Source organism: Amblyomma maculatum, chromosome 8, assembly GCF_055883805.1.
Source record: "Amblyomma maculatum isolate TAMU_Amacu chromosome 8, ASM5588380v1, whole genome shotgun sequence".
Taxonomy (NCBI): domain Eukaryota; kingdom Metazoa; phylum Arthropoda; class Arachnida; order Ixodida; family Ixodidae; genus Amblyomma; species Amblyomma maculatum.
The window spans coordinates 65,320,291-65,344,925 of NC_139351.1; the positions used below are offsets into that span (position 1 = coordinate 65,320,291).

At 39.3% G+C, this 24,635-nt stretch overlaps 1 protein-coding gene across 1 annotated transcript in view; it reads right to left on the minus strand.

Moving 5' to 3' along the window:
- LOC146181320 (uncharacterized) overlaps positions 1-23,939 on the minus strand; it is a 43,618-nt gene extending 19,679 nt beyond the window's left edge. The window contains exon 1 of the mRNA XM_084575762.1: positions 23,655-23,939. Coding sequence (XP_084431888.1) covers positions 23,655-23,936 — 282 coding nt within the window. The 5' untranslated portion in view covers positions 23,937-23,939. The remainder of the gene's footprint in view (positions 1-23,654) is intronic.
- Between the last annotated feature and the right edge of the window lie 696 nt (positions 23,940-24,635).

The following is a 24,635-nucleotide window of genomic DNA, read 5'->3' on the forward strand; positions in this document are numbered from 1 at the left end:
CTTTATCAATATATCGGAAGGCGGTAAAATAAAGTCAGCAGTATTCACTTCTGTCTTTAATGTACTTCAATGAGGACTGATTTCTTTAATCACTACATTAACCTGTGCAGGGAGCGTTTTTTCTGAGCCATGCATCTATATTTTGCCAGCGAATATACTATGCTAAGCCGGTACAGAGACCTTTATCAATATATCGGAAGGCGGTAAAATAAAGCCAGCAGTGTTCACTTCTGTCTTTAATGTACTTCAATGAGGACTGATTTCTTTAATCCCTACATTAACCTGTGCAGGGAGCGTTTTTTCTGAGCCATGCATCTATATTTTGCCAGCGAATATACTATGCTAAGCCGGTACAGAGACCTTTATCAATATATCGGAAGGCGGTAAAATAAAGCCAGCAGTATTCACTTCTGTCTTTAATGTACTTCAATGAGGACTGATTTCTTTAATCCCTACATTAACCTGTGCAGGGAGCGTTTTTTCTGAGCCATGCATCTATATTTTGCCAGCGAATATACTATGCTAAGCCGGTACAGAGACCTTTATCAATATATCGGAAGGCGGTAAAATAAAGCCAGCAGTATTCACTTCTGTCTTTAATGTACTTCAATGAGGACTGATTTCTTTAATCCCTACATTAACCTGTGCAGGGAGCGTTTTTTCTGAGCCATGCATCTATATTTTGCCAGCGAATATACTATGCTAAGCCGGTACAGAGACCTTTATCAATATATCGGAAGGCGGTAAAATAAAGCCAGCAGTATTCACTTCTGTCTTTAATGTACTTCAATGAGGACTGATTTCTTTAATCCCTACATTAACCTGTGCAGGGAGCGTTTTTTCTGAGCCATGCATCTATATTTTGCCAGCGAATATACTATGCTAAGCCGGTACAGAGACCTTTATCAATATATCGGAAGGCGGTAAAATAAAGCCAGCAGTATTCACTTCTGTCTTTAATGTACTTCAATGAGGACTGATTTCTTTAATCACTACATTAACCTGTGCAGGGAGCGTTTTTTCTGAGCCATGCATCTATATTTTGCCAGCGAATATACTATGCTAAGCCGGTACAGAGACCTTTATCAATATATCGGAAGGCAGTAAAATAAAGCCAGCAGTATTCACTTCTGTCTTTAATGTACTTCAATGAGGACTGATTTCTTTAATCCCTACATTAACCTGTGCAGGGAGCGTTTTTTCTGAGCCATGCATCTATATTTTGCCAGCGAATATACTATGCTAAGCCGGTACAGAGACCTTTATCAATATATCGGAAGGCGGTAAAATAAAGCCAGCAGTATTCACTTCTGTCTTTAATGTACTTCAATGAGGACTGATTTCTTTAATCACTACATTAACCTGTGCAGGGAGCGTTTTTTCTGAGCCATGCATCTATATTTTGCCAGCGAATATACTATGCTAAGCCGGTACAGAGACCTTTATCAATATATCGGAAGGCGGTAAAATAAAGCCAGCAGTATTCACTTCTGTCTTTAATGTACTTCAATGAGGACTGATTTCTTTAATCCCTACATTAACCTGTGCAGGGAGCGTTTTTTCTGAGCCATGCATCTATATTTTGCCAGCGAATATACTATGCTAAGCCGGTACAGAGACCTTTATCAATATATCGGAAGGCGGTAAAATAAAGCCAGCAGTATTCACTTCTGTCTTTAATGTACTTCAATGAGGACTGATTTCTTTAATCACTACATTAACCTGTGCAGGGAGCGTTTTTTCTGAGCCATGCATCTATATTTTGTCAGCGAATATACTATGCTAAGCCGGTACAGAGACCTTTATCAATATATCGGAAGGCGGTAAAATAAAGCCAGCAGTATTCACTTCTGTCTTTAATGTACTTCAATGAGGACTGATTTCTTTAATCACTACATTAACCTGTGCAGGGAGCGTTTTTTCTGAGCCATGCATCTATATTTTGCTAGCGAATATACTATGCTAAGCCGGTACAGAGACCTTTATCAATATATCGGAAGGCGGTAAAATAAAGCCAGCAGTATTCACTTCTGTCTTTAATGTACTTCAATGAGGACTGATTTCTTTAATCCCTACATTAACCTGTGCAGGGAGCGTTTTTTCTGAGCCATGCATCTATATTTTGCCAGCGAATATACTATGCTAAGCCGGTACAGAGACCTTTATCAATATATCGGAAGGCGGTAAAATAAAGCCAGCAGTATTCACTTCTGTCTTTAATGTACTTCAATGAGGACTGATTTCTTTAATCACTACATTAACCTGTGCAGGGAGCGTTTTTTCTGAGCCATGCATCTATATTTTGCCAGCGAATATACTATGCTAAGCCGGTACAGAGACCTTTATCAATATATCGGAAGGCGGTAGAATAAAGCCAGCAGTATTCACTTCTGTCTTTAATGTACTTCAATGAGGACTGATTTCTTTAATCCCTACATTAACCTGTGCAGGGAGCGTTTTTTCTGAGCCATGCATCTATATTTTGCCAGCGAATATACTATGCTAAGCCGGTACAGAGACCTTTATCAATATATCGGAAGGCGGTAAAATAAAGCCAGCAGTATTCACTTCTGTCTTTAATGTACTTCAATGAGGACTGATTTCTTTAATCACTACATTAACCTGTGCAGGGAGCGTTTTTTCTGAGCCATGCATCTATATTTTGTCAGCGAATATACTATGCTAAGCCGGTACAGAGACCTTTATCAATATATCGGAAGGCGGTAAAATAAAGCCAGCAGTATTCACTTCTGTCTTTAATGTACTTCAATGAGGACTGATTTCTTTAATCATTACATTAACCTGTGCAGGGAGCGTTTTTTCTGAGCCATGCATCTATATTTTGCTAGCGAATATACTATGCTAAGCCGGTACAGAGACCTTTATCAATATATCGGAAGGCGGTAAAATAAAGCCAGCAGTATTCACTTCTGTCTTTAATGTACTTCAATGAGGACTGATTTCTTTAATCCCTACATTAACCTGTGCAGGGAGCGTTTTTTCTGAGCCATGCATCTATATTTTGCCAGTGAATATACTATGCTAAGCCGGTACAGAGACCTTTATCAATATATCGGAAGGCGGTAAAATAAAGCCAGCAGTATTCACTTCTGTCTTTAATGTACTTCAATGAGGACTGATTTCTTTAATCACTACATTAACCTGTGCAGGGAGCGTTTTTTCTGAGCCATGCATCTATATTTTGCCAGCGAATATACTATGCTAAGCCGGTACAGAGACCTTTATCAATATATCGGAAGGCGGTAAAATAAAGCCAGCAGTATTCACTTCTGTCTTTAATGTACTTCAATGAGGACTGATTTCTTTAATCCCTACATTAACCTGTGCAGGGAGCGTTTTTTCTGAGCCATGCATCTATATTTTGCCAGCGAATATACTATGCTAAGCCAGTACAGAGACCTTTATCAATATATCGGAAGGCGGTAAAATAAAGCCAGCAGTATTCACTTCTGTCTTTAATGTACTTCAATGAGGACTGATTTCTTTAATCACTACATTAACCTGTGCAGGGAGCGTTTTTTCTGAGCCATGCATCTATATTTTGCCAGCGAATATACTATGCTAAGCCGGTACAGAGACCTTTATCAATATATCGAAGGCGGTAAAATAAAGTCAGCAGTATTCACTTCTGTATTTAATGTACTTCAATGAGGACTGATTTCTTTAATCACTACATTAACCTGTGCAGGGAGCGTTTTTTCTGAGCCATGCATCTACATTTTGCCAGCGAATATACTATGCTAAGCTGGTACAGAGACCTTTATCAATATATCGGAAGGCGGTAAAATAAAGTCAGCAGTATTCACTTCTGTCTTTAATGTACTTCAATGAGGACTGATTTCTTTAATCACTACATTAACCTGTGCAGGGAGCGTTTTTTCTGAGCCATGCATCTATATTTTGCCAGCGAATATACTATGCTAAGCCGGTACAGAGACCTTTATCAATATATCGGAAGGCGGTAAAATAAAGCCAGCAGTATTCACTTCTGTCTTTAATGTACTTCAATGAGGACTGATTTCTTTAATCCCTACATTAACCTGTGCAGGGAGCGTTTTTTCTGAGCCATGCATCTATATTTTGCCAGCGAATATACTATGCTAAGCCGGTACAGAGACCTTTATCAATATATCGGAAGGCGGTAAAATAAAGCCAGCAGTATTCACTTCTGTCTTTAATGTACTTCAATGAGGACTGATTTCTTTAATCACTACATTAACCTGTGCAGGGAGCGTTTTTTCTGAGCCATGCATCTATATTTTGTCAGCGAATATACTATGCTAAGCCGGTACAGAGACCTTTATCAATATATCGGAAGGCGGTAAAATAAAGCCAGCAGTATTCACTTCTGTCTTTAATGTACTTCAATGAGGACTGATTTCTTTAATCACTACATTAACCTGTGCAGGGAGCGTTTTTTCTGAGCCATGCATCTATATTTTGCCAGCGAATATACTATGCTAAGCCGGTACAGAGACCTTTATCAATATATCGGAAGGCGGTAAAATAAAGCCAGCAGTATTCACTTCTGTCTTTAATGTACTTCAATGAGGACTGATTTCTTTAATCACTACATTAACCTGTGCAGGGAGCGTTTTTTCTGAGCCATGCATCTATATTTTGCCAGCGAATATACTATGCTAAGCCGGTACAGAGACCTTTATCAATATATCGGAAGGCGGTAAAATAAAGTCAGCAGTATTCACTTCTGTCTTTAATGTACTTCAATGAGGACTGATTTCTTTAATCCCTACATTAACCTGTGCAGGGAGCGTTTTTTCTGAGCCATGCATCTATATTTTGCAAGCGAATATACTATGCTAAGCCGGTACAGAGACCTTTATCAATATATCGGAAGGCGGTAAAATAAAGTCAGCAGTATTCACTTCTGTCTTTAATGTACTTCAATGAGGACTGATTTCTTTAATCCCTACATTAACCTGTGCAGGGAGCGTTTTTTCTGAGCCATGCATCTATATTTTGCCAGCGAATATACTATGCTAATCCGGTACAGAGACCTTTATCAATATATCGGAAGGCGATAAAATAAAGTCAGCAGTATTCACTTCTGTCTTTAATGTACTTCAATGAGGACTGATTTCTTTAATCCCTACATTAACCTGTGCAGGGAGCGTTTTTTCTGAGCCATGCATCTATATTTTGCCAGCGAATATACTATGCTAAGCCGGTACAGAGACCTTTATCAATATATCGGAAGGCGGTAAAATAAAGCCAGGAGTATTCACTTCTGTCTTTAATGTACTTCAATGAGGACTGATTTCTTTAATCACTACATTAACCTGTGCAGGGAGCGTTTTTTCTGAGCCATGCATCTATATTTTGCCAGCGAATATACTATGCTAAGCCGGTACAGAGACCTTTATCAATATATCGGAAGGCGGTAAAATAAAGCCAGCAGTATTCACTTCTGTCTTTAATGTACTTCAATGAGGACTGATTTCTTTAATCCCTACATTAACCTGTGCAGGGAGCGTTTTTTCTGAGCCATGCATCTATATTTTGCCAGCGAATATACTATGCTAAGCCGGTACAGAGACCTTTATCAATATATCGGAAGGCGGTAAAATAAAGCCAGCAGTATTCACTTCTGTCTTTAATGTACTTCAATGAGGACTGATTTCTTTAATCCCTACATTAACCTGTGCAGGGAGCGTTTTTTCTGAGCCATGCATCTATATTTTGCCAGCGAATATACTATGCTAAGCCGGTACAGAGACCTTTATCAATATATCGGAAGGCGGTAAAATAAAGCCAGCAGTATTCACTTCTGTCTTTAATGTACTTCAATGAGGACTGATTTCTTTAATCCCTACATTAACCTGTGCAGGGAGCGTTTTTTCTGAGCCATGCATCTATATTTTGCCAGCGAATATACTATGCTAAGCCGGTACAGAGACCTTTATCAATATATCGGAAGGCGGTAAAATAAAGCCAGCAGTATTCACTTCTGTCTTTAATGTACTTCAATGAGGACTGATTTCTTTAATCCCTACATTAACCTGTGCAGGGAGCGTTTTTTCTGAGCCATGCATCTATATTTTGCCAGCGAATATACTATGCTAAGCCGGTACAGAGACCTTTATCAATATATCGGAAGGCGGTAAAATAAAGCCAGCAGTATTCACTTCTGTCTTTAATGTACTTCAATGAGGACTGATTTCTTTAATCACTACATTAACCTGTGCAGGGAGCGTTTTTTCTGAGCCATGCATCTATATTTTGCCAGCGAATATACTATGCTAAGCCGGTACAGAGACCTTTATCAATATATCGGAAGGCGGTAAAATAAAGCCAGCAGTATTCACTTCTGTCTTTAATGTACTTCAATGAGGACTGATTTCTTTAATCCCTACATTAACCTGTGCAGGGAGCGTTTTTTCTGAGCCATGCATCTATATTTTGCCAGCGAATATACTATGCTAAGCCGGTACAGAGACCTTTATCAATATATCGGAAGGCGGTAAAATAAAGCCAGCAGTATTCACTTCTGTCTTTAATGTACTTCAATGAGGACTGATTTCTTTAATCACTACATTAACCTGTGCAGGGAGCGTTTTTTCTGAGCCATGCATCTATATTTTGCCAGCGAATATACTATGCTAAGCCGGTACAGAGACCTTTATCAATATATCGGAAGGCGGTAAAATAAAGCCAGCAGTATTCACTTCTGTCTTTAATGTACTTCAATGAGGACTGATTTCTTTAATCCCTACATTAACCTGTGCAGGGAGCGTTTTTTCTGAGCCATGCATCTATATTTTGCCAGCGAATATACTATGCTAAGCCGGTACAGAGACCTTTATCAATATATCGGAAGGCGGTAAAATAAAGCCAGCAGTATTCACTTCTGTCTTTAATGTACTTCAATGAGGACTGATTTCTTTAATCCCTACATTAACCTGTGCAGGGAGCGTTTTTTCTGAGCCATGCATCTATATTTTGCCAGCGAATATACTATGCTAAGCCGGTACAGAGACCTTTATCAATATATCGGAAGGCGGTAAAATAAAGCCAGCAGCATTCACTTCTGTCTTTAATGTACTTCAATGAGGACTGATTTCTTTAATCCCTACATTAACCTGTGCAGGGAGCGTTTTTTCTGAGCCATGCATCTATATTTTGCCAGCGAATATACTATGCTAAGCCGGTACAGAGACCTTTATCAATATATCGGAAGGCGGTAAAATAAAGCCAGCAGTATTCACTTCTGTCTTTAATGTACTTCAATGAGGACTGATTTCTTTAATCCCTACATTAACCTGTGCAGGGAGCGTTTTTTCTGAGCCATGCATCTATATTTTGCCAGCGAATATACTATGCTAAGCCGGTACAGAGACCTTTATCAATATATCGGAAGGCGGTAAAATAAAGCCAGCAGTATTCACTTCTGTCTTTAATGTACTTCAATGAGGACTGATTTCTTTAATCCCTACATTAACCTGTGCAGGGAGCGTTTTTTCTGAGCCATGCATCTATATTTTGCCAGCGAATATACTATGCTAAGCCGGTACAGAGACCTTTATCAATATATCGGAAGGCGGTAAAATAAAGCCAGCAGTATTCACTTCTGTCTTTAATGTACTTCAATGAGGACTGATTTCTTTAATCCCTACATTAACCTGTGCAGGAAGCGTTTTTTCTGAGCCATGCATCTATATTTTGCCAGCGAATATACTATGCTAAGCCGGTACAGAGACCTTTATCAATATATCGGAAGGCGGTAAAATAAAGCCAGCAGTATTCACTTCTGTCTTTAATGTACTTCAATGAGGACTGATTTCTTTAATCACTACATTAACCTGTGCAGGGAGCGTTTTTTCTGAGCCATGCATCTATATTTTGCCAGCGAATATACTATGCTAAGCCGGTACAGAGACCTTTATCAATATATCGGAAGGCGGTAAAATAAAGCCAGCAGTATTCACTTCTGTCTTTAATGTACTTCAATGAGGACTGATTTCTTTAATCCCTACATTAACCTGTGCAGGGAGCGTTTTTTCTGAGCCATGCATCTATATTTTGCCAGCGAATATACTATGCTAAGCCGGTACAGAGACCTTTATCAATATATCGGAAGGCGGTAAAATAAAGCCAGCAGTATTCACTTCTGTCTTTAATGTACTTCAATGAGGACTGATTTCTTTAATCACTACATTAACCTGTGCAGGGAGCGTTTTTTCTGAGCCATGCATCTATATTTTGCCAGCGAATATACTATGCTAAGCCGGTACAGAGACCTTTATCAATATATCGGAAGGCGGTAAAATAAAGCCAGCAGTATTCACTTCTGTCTTTAATGTACTTCAATGAGGACTGATTTCTTTAATCCCTACATTAACCTGTGCAGGGAGCGTTTTTTCTGAGCCATGCATCTATATTTTGCCAGCGAATATACTATGCTAAGCCGGTACAGAGACCTTTATCAATATATCGGAAGGCGGTAAAATAAAGCCAGCAGTATTCACTTCTGTCTTTAATGTACTTCAATGAGGACTGATTTCTTTAATCCCTACATTAACCTGTGCAGGGAGCGTTTTTTCTGAGCCATGCATCTATATTTTGCCAGCGAATGTACTATGCTAAGCCGGTACAGAGACCTTTATCAATATATCGGAAGGCGGTAAAATAAAGCCAGCAGTATTCACTTCTGTCTTTAATGTACTTCAATGAGGACTGATTTCTTTAATCACTACATTAACCTGTGCAGGGAGCGTTTTTTCTGAGCCATGCATCTATATTTTGCCAGCGAATATACTATGCTAAGCCGGTACAGAGACCTTTATCAATATATCGGAAGGCGGTAAAATAAAGTCAGCAGTATTCACTTCTGTCTTTAATGTACTTCAATGAGGACTGATTTCTTTAATCACTACATTAACCTGTGCAGGGAGCGTTTTTTCTGAGCCATGCATCTATATTTTGCCAGCAAATATACTATGCTAAGCCGGTACAGAGACCTTTATCAATGTATCGGAAGGCGGTAAAATAAAGTCAGCAGTATTCACTTCTGTCTTTAATGTACTTCAATGAGGACTGATTTCTTTAATCACTACATTAACCTGTGCAGGGAGCGTTTTTTCTGAGCCATGCATCTATATTTTGCCAGCGAATATAATATGCTAAGCCGGTACAGAGACCTTTATCAATATATCGGAAGGCGGTAAAATAAAGTCAGCAGTATTCACTTCTGTATTTAATGTACTTCAATGAGGACTGATTACTTTAATCACTACAATAACCTGTGCAGGGAGCGTTTTTTCTGAGCCATGCATCTAAATTTTGCCAGCGAATATACTATGCTAAGCCGGTACAGACACCTTTATCAATATATCGGAAGGCGGTAAAATAAAGTCAGCAGTATTCACTTCTGTCTTTAATGTACTTCAATGAGGACTGATTTCTTTAATCACTACATTAACCTGTGCAGGGAGCGTTTTTTCTGAGCCATGCATCTATATTTTGCCAGCGAATATACTATGCTAAGCCGGTACAGAGACCTTTATCAATATATCGGAAGGCGGTAAAATAAAGCCAGCAGTATTCACTTCTGTCTTTAATGTACTTCAATGAGGACTGATTTCTTTAATCCCTACATTAACCTGTGCAGGGAGCGTTTTTTCTGAGCCATGCATCTATATTTTGCCAGCGAATATACTATGCTAAGCCGGTACAGAGACCTTTATCAATATATCGGAAGGCGGTAAAATAAAGCCAGCAGTATTCACTTCTGTCTTTAATGTACTTCAATGAGGACTGATTTTTTTAATCACTACATTAACCTGTGCAGGGAGCGTTTTTTCTGAGCCATGCATCTATATTTTGTCAGCGAATATACTATGCTAAGCCGGTACAGAGACCTTTATCAATATATCGGAAGGCGGTAAAATAAAGCCAGCAGTATTCACTTCTGTCTTTAATGTACTTCAATTTTCTTTAATCACTACATTAACCTGTGCAGGGAGCGTTTTTTTCTGAGCCATGCATCTATATTTTGCCAGCGAATATACTATGCTAAGCCGGTACAGAGACCTTTATCAATATATCGGAAGGCGGTAAAATAAAGTCCAGCAGTATTCACTTCTGTCTTTAATGTACTTCAATGAGGACTGATTTCTTTAATCACTACATTAACCTGTGCAGGGAGCGTTTTTTCTGAGCCATGCATCTATATTTTGCCAGCGAATATACTATGCTAAGCCGGTACAGAGACCTTTATCAATATATCGGAAGGCGGTAAAATAAAGTCAGCAGTATTCACTTCTGTCTTTAATGTACTTCAATGAGGACTGATTTCTTTAATCACTACATTAACCTGTGCAGGGAGCGTTTTTTCTGAGCCATGCATCTATATTTTGCCAGCGAATATACTATGCTAAGCCGGTACAGAGACCTTTATCAATATATCGGAAGGCGGTAAAATAAAGTCAGCAGTATTCACTTCTGTCTTTAATGTACTTCAATGAGGACTGATTTCTTTAATCACTACATTAACCTGTGCAGGGAGCGTTTTTTCTGAGCCATGCATCTATATTTTGCCAGCGAATATACTATGCTAAGCCGGTACAGAGACCTTTATCAATATATCGGAAGGCGGTAAAATAAAGTCAGCAGTATTCACTTCTGTCTTTAATGTACTTCAATGAGGACTGATTTCTTTAATCACTACATTAACCTGTGCAGGGAGCGTTTTTTCTGAGCCATGCATCTATATTTTGCCAGCGAATATACTATGCTAAGCCGGTACAGAGACCTTTATCAATATATCGGAAGGCGGTAAAATAAAGTCAGCAGTATTCACTTCTGTCTTTAATGTACTTCAATGAGGACTGATTTCTTTAATCACTACATTAACCTGTGCAGGGAGCGTTTTTTCTGAGCCATGCATCTATATTTTGCCAGCGAATATACTATGCTAAGCCGGTACAGAGACCTTTATCAATATATCGGAAGGCGGTAAAATAAAGTCAGCAGTATTCACTTCTGTCTTTAATGTACTTCAATGAGGACTGATTTCTTTAATCACTACATTAACCTGTGCAGGGAGCGTTTTTTCTGAGCCATGCATCTATATTTTGCCAGCGAATATACTATGCTAAGCCGGTACAGAGACCTTTATCAATATATCGGAAGGCGGTAAAATAAAGCCAGCAGTATTCACTTCTGTCTTTAATGTACTTCAATGAGGACTGATTTCTTTAATCACTACATTAACCTGTGCAGGGAGCGTTTTTTCTGAGCCATGCATCTATATTTTGCCAGCGAATATACTATGCTAAGCCGGTACAGAGACCTTTATCAATATATCGGAAGGCGGTAAAATAAAGCCAGCAGTATTCACTTCTGTCTTTAATGTACTTCAATGAGGACTGATTTCTTTAATCACTACATTAACCTGTGCAGGGAGCGTTTTTTCTGAGCCATGCATCTATATTTTGCCAGCGAATATACTATGCTAAGCCGGTACAGAGACCTTTATCAATATATCGGAAGGCGGTAAAATAAAGCCAGCAGTATTCACTTCTGTCTTTAATGTACTTCAATGAGGACTGATTTCTTTAATCACTACATTAACCTGTGCAGGGAGCGTTTTTTCTGAGCCATGCATCTATATTTTGCCAGCGAATATACTATGCTAAGCCGGTACAGAGACCTTTATCAATATATCGGAAGGCGGTAAAATAAAGCCAGCAGTATTCACTTCTGTCTTTAATGTACTTCAATGAGGACTGATTTCTTTAATCACTACATTAACCTGTGCAGGGAGCGTTTTTTCTGAGCCATGCATCTATATTTTGCCAGCGAATATACTATGCTAAGCCGGTACAGAGACCTTTATCAATATATCGGAAGGCGGTAAAATAAAGCCAGCAGTATTCACTTCTGTCTTTAATGTACTTCAATGAGGACTGATTTCTTTAATCACTACATTAACCTGTGCAGGGAGCGTTTTTTCTGAGCCATGCATCTATATTTTGCCAGCGAATATACTATGCTAAGCCGGTACAGAGACCTTTATCAATATATCGGAAGGCGGTAAAATAAAGTCAGCAGTATTCACTTCTGTCTTTAATGTACTTCAATGAGGACTGATTTCTTTAATCACTACATTAACCTGTGCAGGGAGCGTTTTTTCTGAGCCATGCATCTATATTTTGCCAGCGAATATACTATGCTAAGCCGGTACAGAGACCTTTATCAATATATCGGAAGGCGGTAAAATAAAGTCAGCAGTATTCACTTCTGTCTTTAATGTACTTCAATGAGGACTGATTTCTTTAATCACTACATTAACCTGTGCAGGGAGCGTTTTTTCTGAGCCATGCATCTATATTTTGCCAGCGAATATACTATGCTAAGCCGGTACAGAGACCTTTATCAATATATCGGAAGGCGGTAAAATAAAGTCAGCAGTATTCACTTCTGTCTTTAATGTACTTCAATGAGGACTGATTTCTTTAATCACTACATTAACCTGTGCAGGGAGCGTTTTTTCTGAGCCATGCATCTATATTTTGCCAGCGAATATACTATGCTAAGCCGGTACAGAGACCTTTATCAATATATCGGAAGGCGGTAAAATAAAGTCAGCAGTATTCACTTCTGTCTTTAATGTACTTCAATGAGGACTGATTTCTTTAATCACTACATTAACCTGTGCAGGGAGCGTTTTTTCTGAGCCATGCATCTATATTTTGCCAGCGAATATACTATGCTAAGCCGGTACAGAGACCTTTATCAATATATCGGAAGGCGGTAAAATAAAGTCCAGCAGTATTCACTTCTGTCTTTAATGTACTTCAATGAGGACTGATTTCTTTAATCACTACATTAACCTGTGCAGGGAGCGTTTTTTCTGAGCCATGCATCTATATTTTGCCAGCGAATATACTATGCTAAGCCGGTACAGAGACCTTTATCAATATATCGGAAGGCGGTAAAATAAAGTCAGCAGTATTCACTTCTGTCTTTAATGTACTTCAATGAGGACTGATTTCTTTAATCACTACATTAACCTGTGCAGGGAGCGTTTTTTCTGAGCCATGCATCTATATTTTGCCAGCGAATATACTATGCTAAGCCGGTACAGAGACCTTTATCAATATATCGGAAGGCGGTAAAATAAAGTCAGCAGTATTCACTTCTGTCTTTAATGTACTTCAATGAGGACTGATTTCTTTAATCACTACATTAACCTGTGCAGGGAGCGTTTTTTCTGAGCCATGCATCTATATTTTGCCAGCGAATATACTATGCTAAGCCGGTACAGAGACCTTTATCAATATATCGGAAGGCGGTAAAATAAAGTCAGCAGTATTCACTTCTGTCTTTAATGTACTTCAATGAGGACTGATTTCTTTAATCACTACATTAACCTGTGCAGGGAGCGTTTTTTCTGAGCCATGCATCTATATTTTGCCAGCGAATATACTATGCTAAGCCGGTACAGAGACCTTTATCAATATATCGGAAGGCGGTAAAATAAAGTCAGCAGTATTCACTTCTGTCTTTAATGTACTTCAATGAGGACTGATTTCTTTAATCACTACATTAACCTGTGCAGGGAGCGTTTTTTCTGAGCCATGCATCTATATTTTGCCAGCGAATATACTATGCTAAGCCGGTACAGAGACCTTTATCAATATATCGGAAGGCGGTAAAATAAAGTCAGCAGTATTCACTTCTGTCTTTAATGTACTTCAATGAGGACTGATTTCTTTAATCACTACATTAACCTGTGCAGGGAGCGTTTTTTCTGAGCCATGCATCTATATTTTGCCAGCGAATATACTATGCTAAGCCGGTACAGAGACCTTTATCAATATATCGGAAGGCGGTAAAATAAAGTCAGCAGTATTCACTTCTGTCTTTAATGTACTTCAATGAGGACTGATTTCTTTAATCACTACATTAACCTGTGCAGGGAGCGTTTTTTCTGAGCCATGCATCTATATTTTGCCAGCGAATATACTATGCTAAGCCGGTACAGAGACCTTTATCAATATATCGGAAGGCGGTAAAATAAAGTCAGCAGTATTCACTTCTGTCTTTAATGTACTTCAATGAGGACTGATTTCTTTAATCACTACATTAACCTGTGCAGGGAGCGTTTTTTCTGAGCCATGCATCTATATTTTGCCAGCGAATATACTATGCTAAGCCGGTACAGAGACCTTTATCAATATATCGGAAGGCGGTAAAATAAAGTCAGCAGTATTCACTTCTGTCTTTAATGTACTTCAATGAGGACTGATTTCTTTAATCACTACATTAACCTGTGCAGGGAGCGTTTTTTCTGAGCCATGCATCTATATTTTGCCAGCGAATATACTATGCTAAGCCGGTACAGAGACCTTTATCAATATATCGGAAGGCGGTAAAATAAAGTCAGCAGTATTCACTTCTGTCTTTAATGTACTTCAATGAGGACTGATTTCTTTAATCACTACATTAACCTGTGCAGGGAGCGTTTTTTCTGAGCCATGCATCTATATTTTGCCAGCGAATATACTATGCTAAGCCGGTACAGAGACCTTTATCAATATATCGGAAGGCGGTAAAATAAAGTCCAGCAGTATTCACTTCTGTCTTTAATGTACTTCAATGAGGACTGATTTCTTTAATCACTACATTAACCTGTGCAGGGAGCGTTTTTTCTGAGCCATGCATCTATATTTTGCCAGCGAATATACTATGCTAAGCCGGTACAGAGACCTTTATCAATATATCGGAAGGCGGTAAAATAAAGTCAGCAGTATTCACTTCTGTCTTTAATGTACTTCAATGAGGACTGATTTCTTTAATCACTACATTAACCTGTGCAGGGAGCGTTTTTTCTGAGCCATGCATCTATATTTTGCCAGCGAATATACTATGCTAAGCCGGTACAGAGACCTTTATCAATATATCGGAAGGCGGTAAAATAAAGTCAGCAGTATTCACTTCTGTCTTTAATGTACTTCAATGAGGACTGATTTCTTTAATCACTACATTAACCTGTGCAGGGAGCGTTTTTTCTGAGCCATGCATCTATATTTTGCCAGCGAATATACTATGCTAAGCCGGTACAGAGACCTTTATCAATATATCGGAAGGCGGTAAAATAAAGCCAGCAGTATTCACTTCTGTCTTTAATGTACTTCAATGAGGACTGATTTCTTTAATCACTACATTAACCTGTGCAGGGAGCGTTTTTTCTGAGCCATGCATCTATATTTTGCCAGCGAATATACTATGCTAAGCCGGTACAGAGACCTTTATCAATATATCGGAAGGCGGTAAAATAAAGCCAGCAGTATTCACTTCTGTCTTTAATGTACTTCAATGAGGACTGATTTCTTTAATCACTACATACCTGTTAACCTGTGCAGGGAGCGTTTTTTCTGAGCCATGCATCTATATTTTGCCAGCGAATATACTATGCTAAGCGGTACAGAGACCTTTATCAATATATCGGAAGGCGGTAAAATAAAGTCAGCAGTATTCACTTCTGTCTTTAATGTACTTCAATGAGGACTGATTTCTTTAATCACTACATTAACCTGTGCAGGGAGCGTTTTTTCTGAGCCATGCATCTATATTTTGCCAGCGAATATACTATGCTAAGCCGGTACAGAGACCTTTATCAATATATCGGAAGGCGGTAAAATAAAGCCAGCAGTATTCACTTCTGTCTTTAATGTACTTCAATGAGGACTGATTTCTTTAATCACTACATTAACCTGTGCAGGGAGCGTTTTTTCTGAGCCATGCATCTATATTTTGCCAGCGAATATACTATGCTAAGCCGGTACAGAGACCTTTATCAATATATCGGAAGGCGGTAAAATAAAGTCAGCAGTATTCACTTCTGTCTTTAATGTACTTCAATGAGGACTGATTTCTTTAATCACTACATTAACCTGTGCAGGGAGCGTTTTTTCTGAGCCATGCATCTATATTTTGCCAGCGAATATACTATGCTAAGCCGGTACAGAGACCTTTATCAATATATCGGAAGGCGGTAAAATAAAGCCAGCAGTATTCACTTCTGTCTTTAATGTACTTCAATGAGGACTGATTTCTTTAATCACTACATTAACCTGTGCAGGGAGCGTTTTTTCTGAGCCATGCATCTATATTTTGCCAGCGAATATACTATGCTAAGCCGGTACAGAGACCTTTATCAATATATCGGAAGGCGGTAAAATAAAGCCAGCAGTATTCACTTCTGTCTTTAATGTACTTCAATGAGGACTGATTTCTTTAATCACTACATTAACCTGTGCAGGGAGCGTTTTTTCTGAGCCATGCATCTATATTTTGCCAGCGAATATACTATGCTAAGCCGGTACAGAGACCTTTATCAATATATCGGAAGGCGGTAAAATAAAGCCAGCAGTATTCACTTCTGTCTTTAATGTACTTCAATGAGGACTGATTTCTTTAATCACTACATTAACCTGTGCAGGGAGCGTTTTTTCTGAGCCATGCATCTATATTTTGCCAGCGAATATACTATGCTAAGCCGGTACAGAGACCTTTATCAATATATCGGAAGGCGGTAAAATAAAGTCAGCAGTATTCACTTCTGTCTTTAATGTACTTCAATGAGGACTGATTTCTTTAATCACTACATTAACCTGTGCAGGGAGCGTTTTTTCTGAGCCATGCATCTATATTTTGCCAGCGAATATACTATGCTAAGCCGGTACAGAGGCCTTTATCAATATATCGGAAGGCGGTAAAATAAAGTCAGCAGTATTCACTTCTGTCTTTAATGTACTTCAATGAGGACTGATTTCTTTAATCACTACATTAACCTGTGCAGGGAGCGTTTTTTCTGAGCCATGCATCTATATTTTGCCAGCGAATATACTATGCTAAGCCGGTACAGAGACCTTTATCAATATATCGGAAGGCGGTAAAATAAAGCCAGCAGTATTCACTTCTGTCTTTAATGTACTTCAATGAGGACTGATTTCTTTAATCACTACATTAACCTGTGCAGGGAGCGTTTTTTCTGAGCCATGCATCTATATTTTGCCAGCGAATATACTATGCTAAGCCGGTACAGAGACCTTTATCAATATATCGGAAGGCGGTAAAATAAAGTCAGCAGTATTCACTTCTGTCTTTAATGTACTTCAATGAGGACTGATTTCTTTAATCACTACATTAACCTGTGCAGGGAGCGTTTTTTCTGAGCCATGCATCTATATTTTGCCAGCGAATATACTATGCTAAGCCGGTACAGAGACCTTTATCAATATATCGGAAGGCGGTAAAATAAAGTCAGCAGTATTCACTTCTGTCTTTAATGTACTTCAATGAGGACTGATTTCTTTAATCACTACATTAACCTGTGCAGGGAGCGTTTTTTCTGAGCCATGCATCTATATTTTGCCAGCGAATATACTATGCTAAGCCGGTACAGAGACCTTTATCAATATATCGGAAGGCGGTAAAATAAAGCCAGCAGTATTCACTTCTGTCTTTAATGTACTTCAATGAGGACTGATTTCTTTAATCACTACATTAACCTGTGCAGGGAGCGTTTTTTCTGAGCCATGCATCTATATTTTGCCAGCGAATATACTATGCTAAGCCGGTACAGAGACCTTTATCAATATATCGGAAGGCGGTAAAATAATGCCAGCAGTATTCACTTCTGTCTTTAATGTACTTCAATGAGGACTGATTTCTTTAATCACTACATTAACCTGTGCAGGGAGCGTTTTTTCTGAGCCATGCATCTATATTTTGCCAGCGAATATACTATGCTAAGCCGGTACAGAGACCTTTATCAATATATCGGAAGGCGGTAAAATAAAGTCAGCAGTATTCACTTCTGTCTTTAATGTACTTCAATGAGGACTGATTTCTTTAATCACTACATTAACCTGTGCAGGGAGCGTTTTTTCTGAGCCATGCATCTACATTTTGCCAGCGAATATACTATGCTAAGCCGGTACAGAGACCTTTATCAATATATCGGAAGGCGGTAAAATAAAGCCAGCAGTATTCACTTCTGTCTTTAATGTACTTCAATGAGGACTGATTTCTTTAATCACTACATTAACCTGTGCAGGGAGCGTTTTTTCTGAGCCATGCATCTATATTTTGCCAGCGAATATACTATGCTAAGCCGGTACAGAGACCTTTATCAATATATCGGAAGGCGGTAAAATAAAGTCAGCAGTATTCACTTCTGTCTTTAATGTACTTCAATGAGGACTGATTTCTTTAATCACTACATTAACCTGTGCAGGGAGCGTTTTTTCTGAGCCATGCATCTATATTTTGCCAGCGAATATACTATGCTAAGCCGGTACAGAGACCTTTATCAATATATCGGAAGGCGGTAAAATAAAGTCAGCAGTATTCACTTCTGTCTTTAATGTACTTCAATGAGGACTGATTTCTTTAATCACTACATTAACCTGTGCAGGGAGCGTTTTTTCTGAGCCATGCATCTATATTTTGCCAGCGAATATACTATGCTAAGCCGGTACAGAGACCTTTATCAATATATCGGAAGGCGGTAAAATAAAGTCAGCAGTATTCACTTCTCTCTTTAATGTACTTCAATGAGGACTGATTTCTTTAATCACTACATTAACCTGTGCAGGGAGCGTTTTTTCTGAGCCATGCATCTATATTTTGCCAGCGAATATACTATGCTAAGCCGGTACAGAGACCTTTATCAATATATCGGAAGGCGGTAAAATAAAGCCAGCAGTATTCACTTCTGTCTTTAATGTACTTCAATGAGGACTGATTTCTTTAATCACTACATTAACCTGTGCAGGAAGCGTTTTTTCCGAGCCATGCATCTATATTTTGCCAGCGAATATACTATGCTAAGCCGGTACAGAGACCTTTATCAATATATCGGAAGGCGGTAAAATAAAGTCAGCAGTATTCACTTCTGTCTTTAATGTACTTCAATGAGGACTGATTTCTTTAATCACTACATTAACCTGTGCAGGGAGCGTTTTTTCTGAGCCATGCATCTATATTTTGCCAGCGAATATACTATGCTAAGCCGGTACAGAGACCTTTATCAATATATCGGAAGGCGGTAAAATAAAGTCAGCAGTATTCACTTCTGTCTTTAATGTACTTCAATGAGGACTGATTTCTTTAATCACTACATTAACCTGTGCAGGGAGCGTTTTTTCTGAGCCATGCATCTATATTTTGCCAGCGAATATACTATGCTAAGCCGGTACAGAGACCTTTATCAATATATCGGAAGGCGGTAAAATAAAGTCAGCAGTATTCACTTCTGTCTTTAATGTACTTCAATGAGGACTGATTTCTTTAATCACTACATTAACCTGTGCAGGGAGCGTTTTTTCTGAGCCATGCATCTATATTTTGCCAGCGAATATACTATGCTAAGCCGGTACAGAGACCTTTATCAATATATCGGAAGGCGGTAAAATAAAGTCAGCAGTATTCACTTCTGTCTTTAATGTACTTCAATGAGGACTGATCTTCTTTAACTGTGCAGGGAGCGTTTTTTCTGAGCCATGCATCTATATTTTGCCAGCGAATATACTATGCTAAGCCGGTACAGAGACCTTTATCAATATATCGGAAGGCGGTAAAATAAAGTCAGCAGTATTCACTTCTGTCTTTAATGTACTTCAATGAGGACTGATTTCTTTAATCACTACATTAACCTGTGCAGGGAGCGTTTTTTCTGAGCCATGCTCTATATTTTGCCAGCGAATATACTATGCTAAGCCGGTACAGAGACCTTTATCAATATATCGGAAGGCGGTAAAATAAAGCCAGCAGTATTCACTTCTGTCTTTAATGTACTTCAATGAGGACTGATTTCTTTAATCACTACATTAACCTGTGCAGGGAGCGTTTTTTCTGAGCCATGCATCTATATTTTGCCAGCGAATATACTATGCTAAGCCGGTACAGAGACCTTTATCAATATATCGGAAGGCGGTAAAATAAAGTCAGCAGTATTCACTTCTGTCTTTAATGTACTTCAATGAGGACTGATTTCTTTAATCACTACATTAACCTGTGCAGGGAGCGTTTTTTCTGAGCCATGCATCTATATTTTGCCAGCGAATATACTATGCTAAGCCGGTACAGAGACCTTTATCAATATATCGGAAGGCGGTAAAATAAAGTCAGCAGTATTCACTTCTGCCTTTAATGTACTTCAATGAGGACTGATTTCTTTAATCACTACATTAACCTGTGCAGGGAGCGTTTTTTCTGAGCCATGCATCTATATTTTGCCAGCGAATATAATATGCTAAGCCGGTACAGAGACCTTTATCAATATATCGGAAGGCGGTAAAATAAAGTCAGCAGTATTCACTTCTGTCTTTAATGTACTTCAATGAGGACTGATTTCTTTAATCACTACATTAACCTGTGCAGGGAGCGTTTTTTCTGAGCCATGCATCTATATTTTGCCAGCGAATATACTATGCTAAGCCGGTACAGAGACCTTTATCAATATATCGGAAGGCGGTAAAATAAAGCCAGCAGTATTCACTTCTGTCTTTAATGTACTTCAATGAGGACTGATTTCTTTAATCACTACATTAACCTGTGCAGGGAGCGTTTTTTCTGAGCCATGCATCTATATTTTGCCAGCGAATATACTATGCTAAGCCAGTACAGAGACCTTTATCAATATATCGGAAGGCGGTAAAATAAAGTCAGCAGTATTCACTTCTGTCTTTAATGTACTTCAATGAGGACTGATTTCTTTAATCACTACATTAACCTGTGCAGGGAGCGTTTTTTCTGAGCCATGCATCTATATTTTGCCAGCGAATATACTATGCTAAGCCGGTACAGAGACCTTTATCAATATATCGGAAGGCGGTAAAATAAAGTCAGCAGTATTCACTTCTGTCTTTAATGTACTTCAATGAGGACTGATTTCTTTAATCACTACATTAACCTGTGCAGGGAGCGTTTTTTCTGAGCCATGCATCTATATTTTGCCAGCGAATATACTATGCTAAGCCGGTACAGAGACCTTTATCAATATATCGGAAGGCGGTAAAATAAAGCCAGCAGTATTCACTTCTGTCTTTAATGTACTTCAATGAGGACTGATTTCTTTAATCACTACATTAACCTGTGCAGGGAGCGTTTTTTCTGAGCCATGCATCTATATTTTGCCAGCGAATATACTATGCTAAGCCGGTACAGAGACCTTTATCAATATATCGGAAGGCGGTAAAATAAAGCCAGCAGTATTCACTTCTGTCTTTAATGTACTTCAATGAGGACTGATTTCTTTAATCACTACATTAACCTGTGCAGGGAGCGTTTTTTCTGAGCCATGCATCTATATTTTGCCAGCGAATATACTATGCTAAGCCGGTACAGAGACCTTTATCAATATATCGGAAGGCGGTAAAATAAAGTCAGCAGTATTCACTTCTGTCTTTAATGTACTTCAATGAGGACTGATTTCTTTAATCACTACATTAACCTGTGCAGGGAGCGTTTTTTCTGAGCCATGCATCTATATTTTGCCAGCGAATATACTATGCTAAGCCGGTACAGAGACCTTTATCAATATATCGGAAGGCGGTAAAATAAAGCCAGCAGTATTCACTTCTGTCTTTAATGTACTTCAATGAGGACTGATTTCTTTAATCACTACATTAACCTGTGCAGGGAGCGTTTTTTCTGAGCCATGCATCTATATTTTGCCAGCGAATATACTATGCTAAGCCGGTACAGAGACCTTTATCAATATATCGGAAGGCGGTAAAATAAAGTCAGCAGTATTCACTTCTGTCTTTAATGTACTTCAATGAGGACTGATTTCTTTAATCACTACATTAACCTGTGCAGGGAGCGTTTTTTCTGAGCCATGCATCTATATTTTGCCAGCGAATATACTATGCTAAGCCGGTACAGAGACCTTTATCAATATATCGGAAGGCGGTAAAATAAAGCCAGCAGTATTCACTTCTGTCTTTAATGTACTTCAATGAGGACTGATTTCTTTAATCACTACATTAACCTGTGCAGGGAGCGTTTTTTCTGAGCCATGCATCTATATTTTGCCAGCGAATATACTATGCTAAGCCGGTACAGAGACCTTTATCAATATATCGGAAGGCGGTAAAATAAAGCCAGCAGTATTCACTTCTGTCTTTAATGTACTTCAATGAGGACTGATTTCTTTAATCACTACATTAACCTGTGCAGGGAGCGTTTTTTCTGAGCCATGCATCTATATTTTGCCAGCGAATATACTATGCTAAGCCGGTACAGAGACCTTTATCAATATATCGGAAGGCGGTAAAATAAAGCCAGCAGTATTCACTTCTGTCTTTAATGTACTTCAATGAGGACTGATTTCTTTAATCACTACATTAACCTGTGCAGGGAGCGTTTTTTCTGAGCCATGCATCTATATTTTGCCAGCGAATATACTATGCTAAGCCGGTACAGAGACCTTTATCAATATATCGGAAGGCGGTAAAATAAAGTCAGCAGTATTCACTTCTGTCTTTAATGTACTTCAATGAGGACTGATTTCTTTAATCACTACATTAACCTGTGCAGGGAGCGTTTTTTCTGAGCCATGCATCTATATTTTGCCAGCGAATATACTATGCTAAGCCGGTACAGAGGCCTTTATCAATATATCGGAAGGCGGTAAAATAAAGTCAGCAGTATTCACTTCTGTCTTTAATGTACTTCAATGAGGACTGATTTCTTTAATCACTACATTAACCTGTGCAGGGAGCGTTTTTTCTGAGCCATGCATCTATATTTTGCCAGCGAATATACTATGCTAAGCCGGTACAGAGACCTTTATCAATATATCGGAAGGCGGTAAAATAAAGCCAGCAGTATTCACTTCTGTCTTTAATGTACTTCAATGAGGACTGATTTCTTTAATCACTACATTAACCTGTGCAGGGAGCGTTTTTTCTGAGCCATGCATCTATATTTTGCCAGCGAATATACTATGCTAAGCCGGTACAGAGACCTTTATCAATATATCGGAAGGCGGTAAAATAAAGTCAGCAGTATTCACTTCTGTCTTTAATGTACTTCAATGAGGACTGATTTCTTTAATCACTACATTAACCTGTGCAGGGAGCGTTTTTTCTGAGCCATGCATCTATATTTTGCCAGCGAATATACTATGCTAAGCCGGTACAGAGACCTTTATCAATATATCGGAAGGCGGTAAAATAAAGTCAGCAGTATTCACTTCTGTCTTTAATGTACTTCAATGAGGACTGATTTCTTTAATCACTACATTAACCTGTGCAGGGAGCGTTTTTTCTGAGCCATGCATCTATATTTTGCCAGCGAATATACTATGCTAAGCCGGTACAGAGACCTTTATCAATATATCGGAAGGCGGTAAAATAAAGCCAGCAGTATTCACTTCTGTCTTTAATGTACTTCAATGAGGACTGATTTCTTTAATCACTACATTAACCTGTGCAGGGAGCGTTTTTTCTGAGCCATGCATCTATATTTTGCCAGCGAATATACTATGCTAAGCCGGTACAGAGACCTTTATCAATATATCGGAAGGGTTTCACTGATTTCTGCTTCTATTGTTGCTCTATGCTTGCGTTCTGTAGCGAAATGCTCTTTGATACCTTAGGTGGCGAGCCCATCGTAGACGGCTGCTGGGCGGCGGCTGCGGTCGAGGCGGCGCTGGGTGGCCGCGAGGAGCACTCGCCTAACTCGTCATACTGGCCTTCGGGCGAGGAGCAGGCGGTACAATCAGCTCGCGAAGGCCGTGGAGTCGGGGGACGGCCTTCGACGGGCCTCAGCTTAAGCGGGTCCACCTCCGGGTCCAAGTCGGTAGCAATCACGAGCCGTTTGCCTTCGTCGAACGATACCGACCGGCACTGGCGACTCTTGTGGGGCTTGTACATGGCAATCGGTAATACCTACGCAACACCAAATAACACATGCTCCATTGGTACAACATATTATAGGTAGCATTCGTTGGCTACGCCGCCCAATGACCATGTCCTAGTCATAGGCGACAATAGGGTTTGTGATTATAGAGATATCCAGTGACAATGGCTCGTAAACCAGATCCTTCATACCGACACTGAGCGACCAGATAAAACTAACAAGGTAAGACAAACACTCACACAATTAAAATACGTTTTTGCTAATTTACTGTACTACCAGTGGGTGGAGCAAATACAAATATCACCCCGCCGGGGTGGTGCAGTTACAGTGCCCCCTTCTAGGGCACTGTAGCGCAGTGGTTACGGCGCTCGACTACTGTTCCCAAGGACGCGGGATCGAATCCCGGCCTCGGCGGCAGCAGGCCAAAAGCAAGGCGCCCGTGTGCTGTGCGATATCAGTGCACGTTAAAGAACCCCAGGTGGTCGAAATTTCTGGAATCCTCCACTACGGCGTCTCTCATAGCCTGAGTCGCTTTGGGACGTTAAACCCCACAAACCAGCCCAAACAAAACAAATATCCTTATGCAATCCAATGTGCAAACGCGATGAAAAAAATGCTCAGAAGTTAAGCTGAAATTCAAATATCTGGCGAAGGCAGTGTTACACGTGTTTTTGCCCATCTGTCGCCTTTATAATTCTCTAAATGGCTGAGTT